Source organism: Sorex fumeus, unplaced genomic scaffold (assembly GCF_029834395.1).
Source record: "Sorex fumeus unplaced genomic scaffold, SorFum_2.1 ptg000005l, whole genome shotgun sequence".
Lineage (NCBI taxonomy): Eukaryota > Metazoa > Chordata > Mammalia > Eulipotyphla > Soricidae > Sorex > Sorex fumeus.
Window position 1 is genome coordinate 4,847,991 of NW_026606062.1, and position 17,010 is coordinate 4,865,000.

Genomic DNA, 17,010 nt, shown 5'->3' on the forward strand with positions numbered 1-17,010 from the left:
AGATCCTTCCAGGAGTTCTTCACACAACAAAGAAGATATGGGACAGAGCTGTAGAGATCTGCTAAAACTAGCATACCGGAATCTTAAACACTGTCTAGAAATTGTTGGAAGCAAAGAGAGATGATGTGGAATCCTAAATAGATATCTTTGCACACACTGATTTTGGGAATATGACAATGAACCATAAAAAGAAAAACAAAAACCTGTGAAATAAGCTATGGCTCAAATATTTTCATGTGGGGTCTCTGAACTGACATTTCACAAAGAAAGAACTTGCCTCATAGTACCTGCAGACACACCTCTTCCTCAGCTGGACCTTTTTGGTTCAAAGATAAGAAAATGGTTGGTATTTTGGCCCCTTTTGCTGAAGGCAGAAGCAACTGGGTGCAGCAGTCTTCGTTATCTGTGTTCTGATGTCTTCGAAACCATAAGACTTCCAAGGTATCTATATGGGGTTACCATACACATATACTTCTGTGTATGGCATGTGCAATTTCCTCAGAGGGGACTTTATTGGGAAACAGTTTTTCCCCAACAGTGCCCAGACACGTTACCCACTGGATTCGGGCAGACTTGGGGTGAAGAATGATGGGTGAATGGAGAAAACACCTTCCAGGAGCAGCTGGTGACTGTTCACTTTTTTGCCAAATACACACATGTTTTATATAGGGTGTTGGCTTTACAGAAAGGTCCAATCACATAAAGTTTTGCATTATTGGCCTGTCACCTTTCCAACTCTGCTTTGCCCCACTATAATCCCAGTCAAGTTTAGATGCTGCAGTTAGGATGAGCATATGTGACAGTTTCTGTGTCTTGTGAGTAGGAGGTCGAGTGAGGCTCAAGCCGGACACCTGGTGCTAACACCCTGTTCTTGCCAATTCCCTTCTGTGGGGTCTCGTTTCTGGGCTGCTTTGCAAGGTCGGGTCTTATCTTCTCCAGTCCCTGTAGCCATGTTTCACAGAACTTAGGTTCTGACTTTCACTTTTTTGATGCAACAAGGATGAAGCTTAACCCATGATCTACTTTTACCAGCATGAATCCCAGATCCTCTTCCTAAGGATCTCCTGGAATCACCACATAAACGTCTTGGCCTCCCAAATAGATAGTGTTTGTTCTTAAGTTAAGAACAACTTAAGAGTTAGTACTAATTTTGAAGTCCACATGCATCTCACTGGACATCTTTTTCTCTATTCCCTATACCTGTATTTAGGCTTCACAAATTCCACCTCTCCTCATCCCACTCTTCTATCCACAGCCAATATGCCCCTCCTAGGAAGACAGACTTGACTCTGTACCTCTAAGAGATTCCTTCTAGACATAGTGGACTGTCTTTTTAATATTATTTTACATAACACAGTGATTCATTTCTTTCATCATAATCTTCTGTTTCTTTAAAGTCATCTACTACTTCCACAGAACATTGGTAATTCAGGTTATAGAGTAATTTCCATAAATCTAGACAAACCATTCTCTAGGAGCAGAATGCAGGCCTGAAGACCATTGTCAAGTTTTTGATCAAAAGGGAAAGTTGGTTTATACTCCAAGGGGAAAGTCTAGAGGTCTGCTTCTATAAAGAGATGAGTATGGATCTATTGTACTGATTTTTATTTTAATTTTATTTATTTTTCTTGTTTAAGTCTTTCTTCCAATGAAGCAGCTTATACAGATGTAAAATATTCCAGTTATTTTTTATTATTACGTACAACTGGAGCTTTGGGCTATAAACATGACTACTGACTAATAAAAGATGTGCTTAGAGATATGAATCAGATTCTGAAAATGAACGTCATCCAAAATACAGGAGTTTGGGGGCCGGAGTGACAGTACAGTGGGTAGGGCATTTGCATGCAGCCGACCTGGGTTTGATCCCTGGAATCCCATATAGTCCCCATGCAATCGTCAGGAATAATTCCTGAGTGCAGAGCCAGAAGTAACTCCGAGCATCGCATCGCTAAGTAACCCGAAAAGAAAAGAAAAGAAAACAAAACAAAGAAACAAAAACAAACAAGCAAACAAACAAAAATACTAGGAGCTTGAGTCTGGAAAGATAGTACAGCAGGTAGACCATTTGCCTGCCATGCATGCAGCTGACCAAGGTTCCGGGTTCCATCTGGGGGCATCATATTGGCCCCTGAGCCCCACCAGAAGTGATTCCTGAGCAAAGAGCCAGGAATAAGCCCTGAACACAGCCACGTGTGGCCTACAAACCAAAACATATACACAGGATCTTAAATTAAATTTTACTTTGCTAATAAGATGAAGTCTCAGGGATATCTACTCTTTCGTTTTTCAGATATTCAGAAAAAAAATTACAAGCTAGCCAGGAGTGGTAAAGTGCTGTGCAGATGCCTTATTAAGATCATACTCTGCCTCTGGGAACCTGAAATGTATTCACTTTCCTATCTTTGATGAGTGTAAGTTTAAGGCAGATTTCACTGACATGACAAAGAGCATTTGGGGTGCTAATCTTCTCTAACAATTCTTTTCTCCTGTGACTCTTAATGGAAAATTTGCTTCTACTACACTCTAAGCAACAAATCTTCAGTCCATGCTGCAGCTTTGGCTGAAAATGTTCAGCCATTGTGAAAATATGTTATCGGAATATTTTTAAAATAGAGAAAAATATACTGTAAAATATTCTGTAAATATACTGTAAAATAAAAATATGTAAACAATATACTGATTTGTGACTTGTGATACTGTAAAAGTATTCAGCCTAATGAGAACCCATCACATGGTACACTGAAATTAGTTTAAAATTCTTATTAAAATAAATGTTATCCTTGTGTAAAGAATATTTATCCAGGATCAACTAATTATTGAGCCTAGGCTTACAGAAATGAAAACACAGGACCTAAGGTGTTTTGGCACATGTGTGACACTAAGTAAAGTAAAGGCCCTCCCATTGTTCGTCGATTTGCTCGAGTGGGCCCAGTAACGTCTCCATTGGAGACTTTGTTGTTACTGTGTCTGGCATATCGAATACGTCACGGGGAGCTTACCAGGCTCTGCCATGCGGGCGAGATACTCTTGGTAGCTTGCCGGGCTCTCCGAGAGAGGTGGAGGAATCGAACTCGGGTAGGCCATGTTGGCTGCGTGCAAGGCAAACGCCCTACCACTGTGCTATCGCTCCAGCCCATGTGTGACACTATTGACCAAAAATCACATAGTAAGAAGAGAAACTTGGAATTTCATCTGGCCTTTGGATTCCAAATACAAGTTTGTTACATGATATCCCATTATCTCCCAAGAGATAGAAGACTTAGATGCTATCCTAAAGAGGATATGAAAAAACCTACTACTTCTTTTTTTGTTTGTTTTTTTGTTTTATGGGTCACCCAGCAATGCTCAGGAGTTAGTCCTGGTTCTGTTTTACTCAGAAATTACTCCTGGCGGTGTTCGGGGAACCATATTGGATGCTGGAAATTGAACCTGAGTCAGCTACTTGCAAGGCAAATGCCCTGCCCGCTGTGTTATCACTCCAGCTCCTATTACTTCATTTTTTACCACATATAAATGAGTAATCAATGGGAAACTTTATGGAACATTCCAATGATTCAGTGTAACAATGGTGATTGCATTCTCTTACATAAAGGAGTTGTCCTATGAAATAGAAACATCAGGTGATTTTTTTTTTGCAAAATCCAATATATGAATATGGAGAGCTCTTGTGTCCTATTCCATTACGTATTTGTTTTCCATTCTTACTTCCTGCATTATTTTGAAGCTTCCCATTGAGTTTGGTACTTGCTAAATTAGATTCTCATAGCAGTTATCTTACATTCTAACTTGGATATATTGAGAGTTGGATAGCTTGGAGATTTGTGGTAAGCAAAGTTCTGAGGTCAGTTCCAAGTCTAACAAGTTTACTTAGAGCCCTCATTTAATGGAGGGTATAGGAGTACTAATTTTCGGTGAAAAAGCAGTAGCTACTGACAAGCATTTCTCATGTATTAAGATGTTTCTCCTTCAGATAATTCTACCAATGTCATGTTTTCAATGCTATTGTGTTTTCATAACTGTGGCTCTCAGCAACCATATTTCCCAATACTAAACGAGGAACTGAGACTGCTAAACTTGATAAGACTTCTGAAACCCTCAAAGGATCACTGTGAAGCAAATTTAAGAAGTTCAGTCTACATTTTTTCATTTTTTAATTTCTTCCCCTAGTTGATTTAGCAATATATCAGTTTAGGTTAGAAGGGTTGATGGGAAAGAAGATGAAGCTATTATATGAAATGAGTTTGGGCCATTATCAATAGATTTCAATTACCCGTCTAACTCTTACTGAAGACTGATTGACTGTGAAGAGGGGTGATTCAGTCAGCAGGTGTGCTATTTCTAGAATAGAAATATCCCTGTTGTTTCTGTCTCTTTGTGCACACACATATAATAGATGCATATAAATATTAAGTGCATTTACAAAAATAGTTTGTCATTACTTTCCCATTCCAATTATCTCTGATTAACAGCTTGCAGTAACATAAAATAACAAAACTAAGGCACAAAATTATTCAGTACTTAGTCTTTTTATAGATGGTCTATGTTCGGGATACAATCAAGAAGAAAATATTGGTTAGTTACTTTTTTTGAAAGGAAGGAAAACAATTAGTGCCTACACAGTCTGTACCACATAGTGCAAATGAATATTCAACAAATGGATACTATTGAATGCAATTATTATGTAAGCTTAAGGGGATATTTGAAGTGAAATGGTGAATTACAAATAGTATTAATGATCTCCAGTATGCAAAAGCACAAATTAATTTAATTCTTCTGCATAATTTGTAGGGAACTCCCTAAATTTGGTTATTCTCTTCACCCATTCTAATCTCATAGTCTGCTGTAGTTCACATTAAGATCTGCCTCTCCTTTATTTGGGAGCACCAAATAAAGGATGTTGGAAGGTTTCTCCCAGGTTGGGAGATGCATGATGAGAGTAGACTATAGACCGAACATGATTGCCAGTCAATGTCTCTTTTGCAAACCACAGCACTAAAAAGGAGAGAGAGAACAAAAGGGAATGCTCTGCCACAGACTTAAGGTGGGATGGGGGGATGGGGGTGGGAGGGATACTGGGATCAGTGGTGGTGGAGAATGGGCACTGGTGGAGGGATAGGTGTTCGATCACTGTATAACTGAAACCCAAGCACAAAAATTTGTAAGTCTACAACTGTACCCCATGGTGTTTCACTAATAAAAAAAGATATAAGAATAGGACATATTTTTGTGCATTGATTTTTGTAGCTCAATGCTTTACTGTATAAATCTATTGTTATTAGAAGTTATTTTTATTTGAGACCTTAGTTTTTTCTATGTACAATATCATGTCATTCACAGATAATGATAATGTGACTTCTTTACCAATTTGAATTTCTTTAATTTCATTTTCTTGCATAATTATATGGCAAGTACTCCAAATATTATATTGAGTAGTAGCAGTGAAATAAATATCCTTGTCTTAAAAAAAAGATCTTGCTCTCTTTCTGAATATCTACATTCTCTCTGTTCTTAGTCTTAATAAATAAAAATGCTTTATTTTTCACATAATATACTATCCATATATTACTGTATGTTGTACAATTATTTAACTTGCATATTATTACTCTTCTTTTAACATAAGAAATCAGTTCTTCTTCCCAAACTAGAATGCAAATTCTTCAATATGGGATCATTTAAGATATGTCTCTATTTCTCCCAAATCTAACAGAATTTTAATTCTCTTTAGGCAGGAGCACTATTTTTGATCTATATAAAAGTCGAGTTCATATAGTTCAAGATACTAGTACTAATAGGAGAAGTAAATCTGGGGTGAATATTAATCTATTTAAAACCTAAATTATTATTAATGTATATATGTTATATGCATATATGATTACATATATTTATATACTGATGAATCTATTTGGAAACTTTAGATGTTGCTTTTAAATTTATGTATATATATGCATGGTTTTTGTTATTGCTTGTCTGGGGGCCACATTTGTGCATGTTTAGAGAATATTCACAGGGTGCTCAGGGAACTATGTACTACTGGGGAGAGATTCTAAGTCTCCCTTATGCAAATTACATGCCTGAGACCTCTGAGCTACTTCCTGACCCTACACACAATTTAATTTTAAGGAAATGCATTTGATATTCATTTTACCAGAAAAATATCGAGCTGGATAATAATGTCACAAAATTTTTCAGATGGTAGTGCCTTATTACTGAATTATTTCCTGGTATAGTATATTTGGTAGAATATTATTAGAAATTGGTCATTTTTATTCTGAAGATTTACAATACGATAGGCACTGCTTTAAACATTTCACAGGTATTAATTCATTGAATTCTTGTCTCACCTTATGAAGCAGGTAATATTTGTTTTGTTTTCAAAAGAGCAAATCTAGGTGTGAATAGGTGACATAATTTGCTCCAGTACACATTACTTGTAGTGGTTGAATTGAGTGCTCAGTTCAGGCAGTCTGCTTGCAGTCCTTTTTAAAATGCCAGGCTCAGATCAGTCAGAACAGATTTAAAAATAAATATAATTTAAAATAGCAGCTGGTGAGGACTTTCTAATTTGGTCCAAGAGTTAAACAATCTATACCTAGAACTTGAAGATTTTTAGCTCTTCTCTAAGTAACTGTAAATTATTTAGAATCCTGATGTCTCTAGTTCTTGCATTTAAAAGCAGGAATTTTAGCACTGCCATCTTTATAAGAATTTCATCAGAGAAGAAAGAATAATAAATTATATAAAACATAGAGTGGGGTGGAGTGTATTATTCAGGAAATTTAGGCTCGTGCTGTGCACGTGCCTCAGCCTGATTGGATCTCTGGAAAATTGCTGGGTTTTAGATGTTGCTTTTAAATTTATGTATATATATGCATGGTTTTTGTTATTGCTTGTCTGGGGGCCACATTTGTGCATGTTTAGAGAATATTCACAGGGTGCTCAGGGAACTATGTACTACTGGGGAGAGATTCTAAGTCTCCCTTATGCAAATTACATGCATAAGAACCCTCCAGGATTTAGGAGGCCCTGAAAGGTCCTAAATCCTGGAGGGTTCTAAGCACCAGCAGGTGTGACCCTGGATGACCATGAACATGGGGAGTGAGGGGTGGAGAGTTACAGGGGGAGGGACTGGATAATCCTGTATCCCAGGGTCTGAACAATACCTCATCTTTGATCCTGAGTATTGAATCAAAGGCCCAGTTGGCAGATTCTCATTGTGATGTGTTGCCAGGTCTACTGAGCACCTCTTAGGAGCACTTCAAATTGTATGTGGAGAGTTCTTAGTTGGGCAGCTTTATTTTGATAATTGCTTATGCATGCAATCAAATATTTTGTGAGGTCATGTGATCAATATACAGACTCTAGTGCAGACTTATTTATTTGCCACTTGAAAAACTACAAAACAATGATATAATTAGGGAATCAATAAGTTTAACTGAACAGTAATCAGTGACTTATGTATATATATACTTTATACATTATCTAAACATCTGTAGCACTGTAGCACTGTCCTCCTATTGCTCACTGATTTGCTTGAGGGGGCCCAGTAACGTCTTCATTGCGAGACTTGTTGTTACTGTGTTTGGCATATCAAATACATCATGGGTAGCTTGTCATGCCTTGCTGTGCCAGTGAGATACTCTCGGTAGCTTGCCGGGCTCTCTGAGAGGGGCGGAGGAATCAAACACCAGATCAGTCAGCTGCGTGCAAGGCAAATGCCCTACCCGCTGTGCTATTGCTCCAGCCCTTCAAAACATCACATATGTATATATATATGATGCATAATTTATATACATATATAAATTCTTGCTAACAGAATTTATTCATCTGTGGATAAAATATTTTGTGGGGTCATGTGGTGCTAGAAATAAAACCAGGTGTCCCATATGCATTTACAAATATTTTTATAATTAATCACTAGTGTATCTTCTACATTTGGTTCAAAAGCACAACTTATTCTCTAGAATTCAGTTTTAAATAACCATAAAAGTTTTAGGTGTAGATTCAGAATTGGACAAATCTTTTTAGTAGATACAGCATACATTTATGCAATTTATATTGCATAATATATATATTACACATGCATATATAATATGTATCTACTATACATTTCGTATATCTATTTATATTGAGTCTGTTAATTATTGCACACAATTAGGTAAACATTTATTTTCTGCATTAAAAAATTTTGTGTACTATAAAAATAACAAAGAAAGTGGGCTGGATAGATAGAAAGTAAGGCACTTTCCTTGCATACAACAAATCCCAATTTAAGCTTCGCATTTGGTCAGTCAAGCACAACTAGGAATTACTTTTAGACAGTGTTGGAGTAGCCCCTGAGAACTTTTATTTGTGGTCATCAAATAAAAACAAAACCAAACAAAGCAAGTAGCAAAGAAATGACAAGTAGGAGCTAGAGCTATAGCACAGCATGTAGGGCATTTGCCTCGCATGCAGCCTACCCGAGTTCAATTCCCAGCATCCCATATGGTCCCCTGAGCACCACCAGGAATAATTCCTGAGTACAGAGCCAGGCGTAACCCCTGTGCATAACCAAGTGTGACCCAAAAAAGCAAAAATAATAATAATAATAAAAAGAAATGACAAGTGGTACTTTACTTTAAGTTTATGAGTCTTACATTTGGTGGAAAAAATAAGTTTGCAAGATGATTTTGTGTTGCTCCAATGTCTTTTGACTTTAAAGCTATGTGAGTGTCTTAATACAATATTTACTGATAAGTCTGACGTCTATATTCTAAGCAATGCAATTACGCTTCTCCCATTTACATTTCTCTTAAAGAAAATATTAAAAGAGAAAACATACTTTTTTTTAGAATAAAAACCTTAGCGTAACATTTGAGCCCTTGCGAATTTGTATTGGGTTTTTGGAAAGGATGCTGGAGACAGTTTCCTAAGCTGAAGTTTGAGATGAGAGTAGATGAACAGAAATTGAGATATAAGAGAGACATAAATGGTCAAGGCATACCTTGACCATTTATGTGACTTGGGCCTTCTGAGGATTTACTGGAGTCAGTGATTTTGATAACTTTGGGGTAGAGAAACCATTTATGAACCGTTCTACTGGATTTTTTGTATTAAAGGACTGTGAAAAATCAAAGCCCAGACCCATCCATCCCGGGAGCAGTCATCAAGAGGAAGGGACTAGCCAAGGTTACCTTCTTACAGGCTGTGATGGAGTTCCCCAGGCTGCTGGCCGAGCTGCTGCTGGCACTCCCGGGTTGTGCTGCTAAAACCTGCATCAGCGGACACTCCAAGTTGCTGTTGGTGTCCCCAAAACACAAGAGAGAAGATATCCAGTGAGACAGCAGAAAAGGGGGAGCGCATTGCCATTGATCAAGTATTTTTTTGTTATTGGATACTGCGTCTTTTTGCTAATAATGCCCCTTTTTTGTGGGCTTTTTTTTTTTTTTTCACTTTTTGGATCACACCGGGTGATGCTCGGGGGGTTACTTATGGCTCTGCACTCAGGAATTACTCCTGGAGGTGTGCAGAGAATCATATGGGGATAGAAGTCAGGGCAGCTGTTTGCCAAGCAAACACTCTCCCTACTGTGCTGTTGCTCTCTCATGGGCTTGACTTTGAAGTGATTGATGGAACCAACCACCTTTTGGGTTTCACTTTCGACTGGAGGAACGACCCGCCAGCATGAATTTCTCCACTGTAAGTAAAGAACTGCGACTCTGTGCCAGCCACAGTGTTGGGTCACACACACCGTGTCCGCCTGCCTTCTGGTGCTGTTAACATGTTTGCCTTTGCAAGGAAATTTCCATTCCAAATCATGTATTCCCAATGGCTGAGTTAATTCAACACTCAGAACCAAAACACATACACACAAAATCACTCATTTATATTTCACTCTTACTTTGGGGGACACACATGGTAGTGGTGCTCATGGCTTATTTCTGGGTCTATCATCAGAGGTGACTTCTGACAGTACTCAGGAAACCACTTGGGGGGCTGGGGACTGAATCTAGATCATTCATGTTAAAGCAAGAGCCTTATCCACTAAACTATGTTTGGTTACTCTGTAATTTTAATTAGAAAAATAATGCCATGAATGGAGTGTAGAATTTGGAAAATACAGACCATATATTTGTCTTTATTTTGTTTTCATTCTAAATGTATTTTACATATACCATTATGTAAAACTATAGAATATATTGTAGTAATTATTAAAATGACTAAGAAGAAATTGCTACAATATGATCAGGGCACTATTATCTCTATGACTGGGATATTATTATAGTACCTCTGTCTTTAATGCCTCGGTAAGTAATTCTTTCCATCATTTCTATCAAACCTTGGTGTGCATGACTACATGAAGTGATACACAGATATTTTTAAGTATTAAAAAGTCATTTCCTTATCTTCTATGCATAACATAATTTGGAATGATTACTACATCAGATTTTCATGACATAACTAGAGATTTTTGAATTGAGCCTAATTTAAATAAGAGTGTCCTCTAAAACTTAAAAATTTCTTTCTGAAAATATAAACAATTGGATTGAAAATGCATTGATATCTCAAGTCTATGCATTTTACTTTTGGTGATGTTGACCTCCTAGTGTGAGCGGTTCATTAAAATACAGTTCTGCAATATGGTCTAATTACATAATCATCAACCCAATGTATAAGTTTTTTTTCTCCCAAATTGAAGATGGCTTAAATGACTATTGAATTTTTAATGAATATGTAACCTTCAAATTTGAAGTTTTAGATTAGCAATTTTCATTGCATTTCAGTTGGTGTTTAATCTAATCTACAAGTATGTCCATTTTTATTATGAATAACAATTTTAACTGATAGGATGGTGATTTTACAGTTCACATACCCAGGTAAAAATCACAAAGATTAGTTCAAGCAAAATCTGTTTTAAATTGTATCATATATATATAGATAGATAGATAGATAGATAGCTGTTACCCTCCATCTATATTCTAAATTTCCTTTTGCAAGCAAAATGTTTGGGGAAGAATCTGTAAAATATCCTAGCTGTGGAAGTATCAGGCAAAATACCAAAGAAGTCCTGAATTTTCAGTTTCACTTTATTTTTCCCCAGTGTGTGTGTGTGTGGTGGTGGTGGGGGGTCTATGATTTTTTTTTAATTCCATTTAAGCATGACTCAACCACAAAGCCAACCACAGGTGCTGTTCCAAATGCTTTTTTGATAATAAGACATTGCCTATCATTTGTGCACCAAACAGGTAATTATTATGAGCTTCAAATCATTTACTTGTGGAAGATAAGACAAGAAAGCAAGCTAACATTGCTCTGTAATAAATTGCCTCCTGAGTCAAGAAAATCACTGACATCCAAGCTATCTGATTATAATAAAAAATGCTTCAAAGCTCTGTGCATAGGAGTCAGACTGAAGAATACACCCAGTCATGACCCTTTGTTTTCCTGTGTGCCTCTAAGGCAGTTCTGATGAGCTGGAGAATTATGCTATTCATGTATCCCGGATTTCCACCATCCCTCATTTCTATATTCTAACAATCTGGAGTGTGTTGGAGTTCTCCCTGGCACAATCTCCTTAGCACTAGAGGTCACTGGGCCTGTAGGGAGTGCCCAGGTACTGACTTCTCTGGGAACCAGGTTGTTTGCCAGGGGAACCTAACATTTCTAAGAATAGCATAGATTAATTGTCCTTGATTTGCCAGCGACCAATGGCTTGAGATTTGGGAAACAGGCTTCTTCGGGTATACTTCAACCTTGCGTCTAGCTTAGAGCATCAAGAACAGTGCTCCAGCATCTTCCTCCTAGTCATGACAATACCCCATTTCCCCTCCCTCCAACACCTATGTTAGAGCACTAAACCTTCTCCCTCAGCCTCTAACCATTGTTTCTTAATAAACTTTGTCATATACTGTGAGTCTATGGTTTTTGTGAGTGGCTGTGTCTCGGCCATGCCCTATGTACGCTCAAGTCTTGAGCATCTATTGTTTCTGACTAGAGGAACAATCCTCTGTTTACCCCTGTCCAGGTAGTTATCAGATAACTACAGAAGTGTAAAGTAGGTAGGCTAAGTAATGAAGTCAGTAGAAGGCTATGTCATGAAGTGAAGTCAAGACTAGGCATAAAACACAGTAGAAACAGAGGTTTGACATTCCTTGATTGCACCAGAGGAAAACAGCAACTGATGTGGGCAGAGGTGTTTCATTCATTCATTCATCATCCTGTTATTCGTCGATTGCCTCGAGCAGGCCCTAGTAACGTCTCTTTCATCCTAGCCCTTAGATTATATTCAAGGCTCTTTAGGAGAATGAGACCCATCATTGTTACTGGTATTTGGCATATTGGGTACGCCACGGGGAGTTTGCCAGACTCTGCCTTGTGGGCAGGCTACATTCGATAGCCTGCAAGTTTGTCCAAAGTAGGAATGAGATAATAAGATGTCATAAAAAAGATGTCCTGATAAGATGTCAGGATTTTATAAATTTTATAGTCAGAGACTATAAAATCGGGAGCTGGATTTTATAGTCTCTGAGTCTTGGCCGTTGATGGGATTACACGGCGCCAGGGGGCCAGGTGGTGGGTGTGACCCCCGCCTACTGGAATTTGGAGGATCTGGGTGGAGGATGCTCGACTCCAATCCAAGTAGGCTTGGAGATCTTGGCCCCGGAACCTGCGTGGATTTGTTTAGAGGTGTTTAGATCCAAACTAAAAGGATAGTGGCTATACAAGGAAAAGTAAAATCCCCTTGTGGTAATCCCTTCCTTTACCTTAAACACAGTTTGTAGGACAACAGAATTGCAGGTAGATAAGCTACTATCATAAGTGTTTCACACACAGAAATTTTAGAACTCCTGAACTCCTAATAGAAGAAAGAAAATGCACAACTACTGACACATATCTTGGTGTGAAACTCCTCCTGTTTTTATAATTTTTGTGAGATCCTAGTTAGAAATAAAAGAGAGGACGGAATTTTAAAGTATTGCTTGCCAGCAAGGTCACTCAATTTTTTTCTCATACATTGGTTATGAGAAATGTGTGTATGTATGTATACATATATATTTATATATATGTATATAATTGTGGGAATTAAATGAGGCATTGGGTTGACACAGAGGAACTAAAATTAGTGTGTTACTCAGCCACACATGTGATAATAGAACTCCATTGCACCGTTATTCAAAACAAATGCATCTTCTAATAGAGCCCGGCAAGCTACCGAGAGTATTGGATATGCCAGACACAGTAACAACAAAGTCTCCAATGGAGACGTTACTGGGCCCGCTCGAGCAAATCGACGATCAACGGGAGGGCCTTTACCTTTACCTTTAAATACAACTCCATCAACACAGTATAAATCAATTTCATGATGCCTAGCTTATATAAATAGTTATTATATCAAGAGACCCTTTAAACCACATGGTATATATGTGAATTTCCAGGCTGACTTCACAAGAGTTCAATTTTGTCCCATGACTTTGAGATAAAGTGAAATTCCTTCATTATTTTCAAAGATACTGTTTGTGGTGTCCATAAATGTGGTGCTGGTGTTGCTACGGGATGAGGTAGTGATGGCAGTAACATAAAGCTCAGGTGTAAAAAACTACACATGTTGAAGGTTGTGTGTTCGAGGGCTTTCTGGACGGCTCTATCTCACCACCTAAGTTCAGTGCTCTTGAGCCACTGTGTGTGGCCTGGATCCTGGATCGGGACAGCTCTTGACCAAGGGCAGACGAAGGAAGAGACGAGGGCCAGGCCGGTTGATCTTAGTAGCAGTTTATTACAAGGAAGTTTATCCCATAGAAGAAATTTTTGTTATAGAGGGCCTAGCTTCTCTCCAGCATATGTTCTCCTTGCTAGTCTCTCCGAGGTCCATCTTGCATCCCTGCTCTCTCTCTCCAGCTCTCTAGCCTCCAACTCCCCTGCAGTCTGGGCTAACACTGCACCTAGTCAGGTAGCAAAATCAACATAAGAAAGCCCTTCCTGAGGGCCCACCTAATAGGTATTCTAAAGCCCTTCCTGACTGCTCCAGGCAAAATACCTCCTTAAAGTGTTTTCCTCTTTTCCTCAGTCCAATAACTATCAACATATCAATATTAGCTATTTTATATGGACACAGTAAGAGATAACATTGAGACTTGTAGGGCATCTCTCCTGGGGACATCTTGTCACAGACTCAGACTACAGCTCTCAGGCCAGATTAATCATTCCTATTCCTAGCAGGGTCCAAATCTAGTTATTGCATTTTGGATCATGACAGCATTTGTCCATGACCAAACTCTTAACTTATAGTTAAACATTGTGGCACTTTAGCCAGGCCCACCTCGAAGCCAGGGTAGCACATAGCTTACCGCTTGCCCTGGTTCCATCGTGACCCTACTTTTTGTGGGCAGTAGGAAGAAAGGGCAGCTGAGGCTCAGGTGAGAGAACAGATGCCCAGGAGGGAAATATCACTGAGAGTCACATTACAAAATCATGTCTTCTTGTGTTCATACAAAAAGGACATTGCTCTGAATAGACTATGTACAGGACTTAGGGAGAAGAGAAAAACTATTTACAAGTCAACAGAGCACAAAGAAAGAAGTTACAAATAAGCACAGACAAATGGGAGCACTGTGATGGGAACAACCCAATAAACCTAAACTACCTGAGGCTGTGCAGGAAGTACAAAACAGTGTTATCCTACACTCAGGCATATATCAAATTGGATAAATTGACATTTTTAAAAGTGCTTTCAAGATCTCGTAGAGCCCTGTTGCTTGTTCTTGAAGCATGGGACCACAAGTTCTTCCCTAGGACACGCTCCTTTGTTTTCTAATGAAATCTTTTCAGACTGGTGATACTGCTAAATGTGTTTCAATAAAGAAATAGATCAAGGTAGGAAGGAAAGTACAAGAGCAGAATTTGAAGAAAAGTTTCCAAAAGTCCTAAGGGAGAAGAAGCAGACTCTCTTACAGTCAGTGACCAAAATGAGAGAGGTGCTGAGTTAGCACTGGGGTGCGGTCATGCAGTGTGAATAAGTAGGTTGCCATCCGCAGGAAAATGGCTTAGGGAATCTTCCACTATTTCCTCAAACAGAGGAGAACCCTCACAACTGGGACAGTGCCCCAGTTACTGCCTGTTACTGGAAATCGCATTGTCTCTATGTTGATACTCCAAGTTTGGCTATGGACTTGGCAGCATTGATGGCATCTGACAACTTGTTAGAGATTTAGAGAATCAGGTCCCCTTTCTCCCCGCCTCCCCCCTCCCAAGAATGTCTGACTCAGAAACTGCATTTTGGCATTCAACTCAGATGATTCATGTACTCATTAAAGCTTAAAAAACATTCATCTATGACTTAAATAAACATTTTCATTTGCCCTTTGTGCTCTACACATGTTGTTCTTCTTTGAGAAACACTTCCAAGTCCCCCACCATTCCTCTGATTATTACGATTGTGCTTTTGTGTCTCTGTCTCTTACATCTCCCTCTTTCCTGCTTTCTACCCAGGAAACAACCCTCTCCAGGACACAGTGCTTAACATATGCATGTGACACATGCATGCTTGTACTTACTCTTACTTTTTTTTCTTCCCCATAGTCCCTTTATTCCAACACTAACCAAAAAATAAAATAGGAACTTTTGGTGTTTCCACAACATGAGATTCATGCCTTATTTTATAACTTGTCCAATGGTATATGATTGTGTAATGTTTATCTGACTATTGCTTTAGGCTCCCAGTAATGAGAGAGCAAGGGTCCATAAAACCTAGGACAATGGGCAACAGTATGGATGCTTAATTAATATTTATTAGTGCCAACTTTTTTTTTTCTTTATAAGCATCCCAATTGATCTCAAAGGACTAAGCACGGGAGAATGTTTGAATTTGCTGTTAAATTTTCCGCAATAGAGACAGATGGCAGGAGAAACCACATCTGAGAAGATAATTTAGAGAATTTCCCAGGATAGTTCTAATGAGACGAGATCCTGCTGGTATTGTTGCAAAAATGTCAAGTAAATACAGTGTACAATTAAGCAATTTTAACAGATTTTAAAAGATAACATGAGCTCTTATTTCCACTTGAAGATCACTTTCTAGAAGGTGCTCGTTATCTTTCTTTAATGGTCTTGGTCCTATTGACCTTTTCTTGGGTTGAGATTAAATTTTTTCGTCTCAACAACTGAAAAAAATATAAAAATGTCACTTCTATCAGAAGAGATTCTGAGCAAGAAATGAGATGTCATCATTAAAATTATTTAATGAAGCACTTCATCAAGAATTTAGAGGATTTAAAAATATACCTTCCCACGGTTCAAAACAAATAGACACATGTGGACATTCTTACTTTTCTCTCAGCCAAAGGGATTAACCCGTTAGATGGAGCTCAGCAGTTGTTAGTCTTTCAAAAATCTAATTTGTTTTGAAAATCACCTGATAATTTAATTTCTTCCACTTTGGGAAGAGAGGGTTGGGCACACCCAATAAATAGTGCTCAGGAGCTCTTCCCAGCTCTGTGCTCACGAGTGTTCCCTGCTGGTGCTGGGGAACCATATATACTGTAGGAAATGCAACCGGAACCATCTGTGTGTGAGGCAAAGTGCCTTTTCTCCTGGACTATCTTTGGCCTCCTCTCACTTTTGTTCTATGTTCAACTTGTTGCCAAAGAGACTCCCTTCTTGTCTAAACTTCAATTAAGCTTAGTAAGAGACTTGCACTTTTTTCTGCTGCCTTGTTCTTGGACTATGGAGAACAGGTTTAGTAAAGAATTTTATGAAGTCAATTTAACAAAGATTCTCTCACCTTTGGTACCTCTACTTACTACATTTCCATCCACTGACTTCCTCATTCTCTCATTGGCTATAAATTTCCATTTTACCTTGTTGCATTTGGTTCAAGATCAGTTCTAATCAAATATCTATTTCATTCTGCTGAAGTAACACTAACCAAATCTCCTCTCCATTATTTTATGGGGGGCAGGGGTTTCACAGTCAGTGATATTCAAGGGCTATTCCTGACTGAATGTTTGGGAGTCACTCCTCGAAGTATTCAGG

At 38.4% G+C, this 17,010-nt stretch overlaps 1 protein-coding gene across 3 annotated transcripts in view; it reads right to left on the reverse strand.

Moving 5' to 3' along the window:
- The window catches only part of SPHKAP (SPHK1 interactor, AKAP domain containing), a 174,412-nt gene that overhangs the window by 100,892 nt on the left and 56,510 nt on the right, over nucleotides 1-17,010 (reverse strand). For all 3 annotated transcript variants that reach the window (XM_056121583.1, XM_056121575.1, XM_056121591.1), the window contains exon 2: nucleotides 9,177-9,279. In XM_056121583.1, coding sequence (XP_055977558.1) covers nucleotides 9,177-9,279 — 103 coding nt within the window. The remainder of the gene's footprint in view (nucleotides 1-9,176; nucleotides 9,280-17,010) is intronic.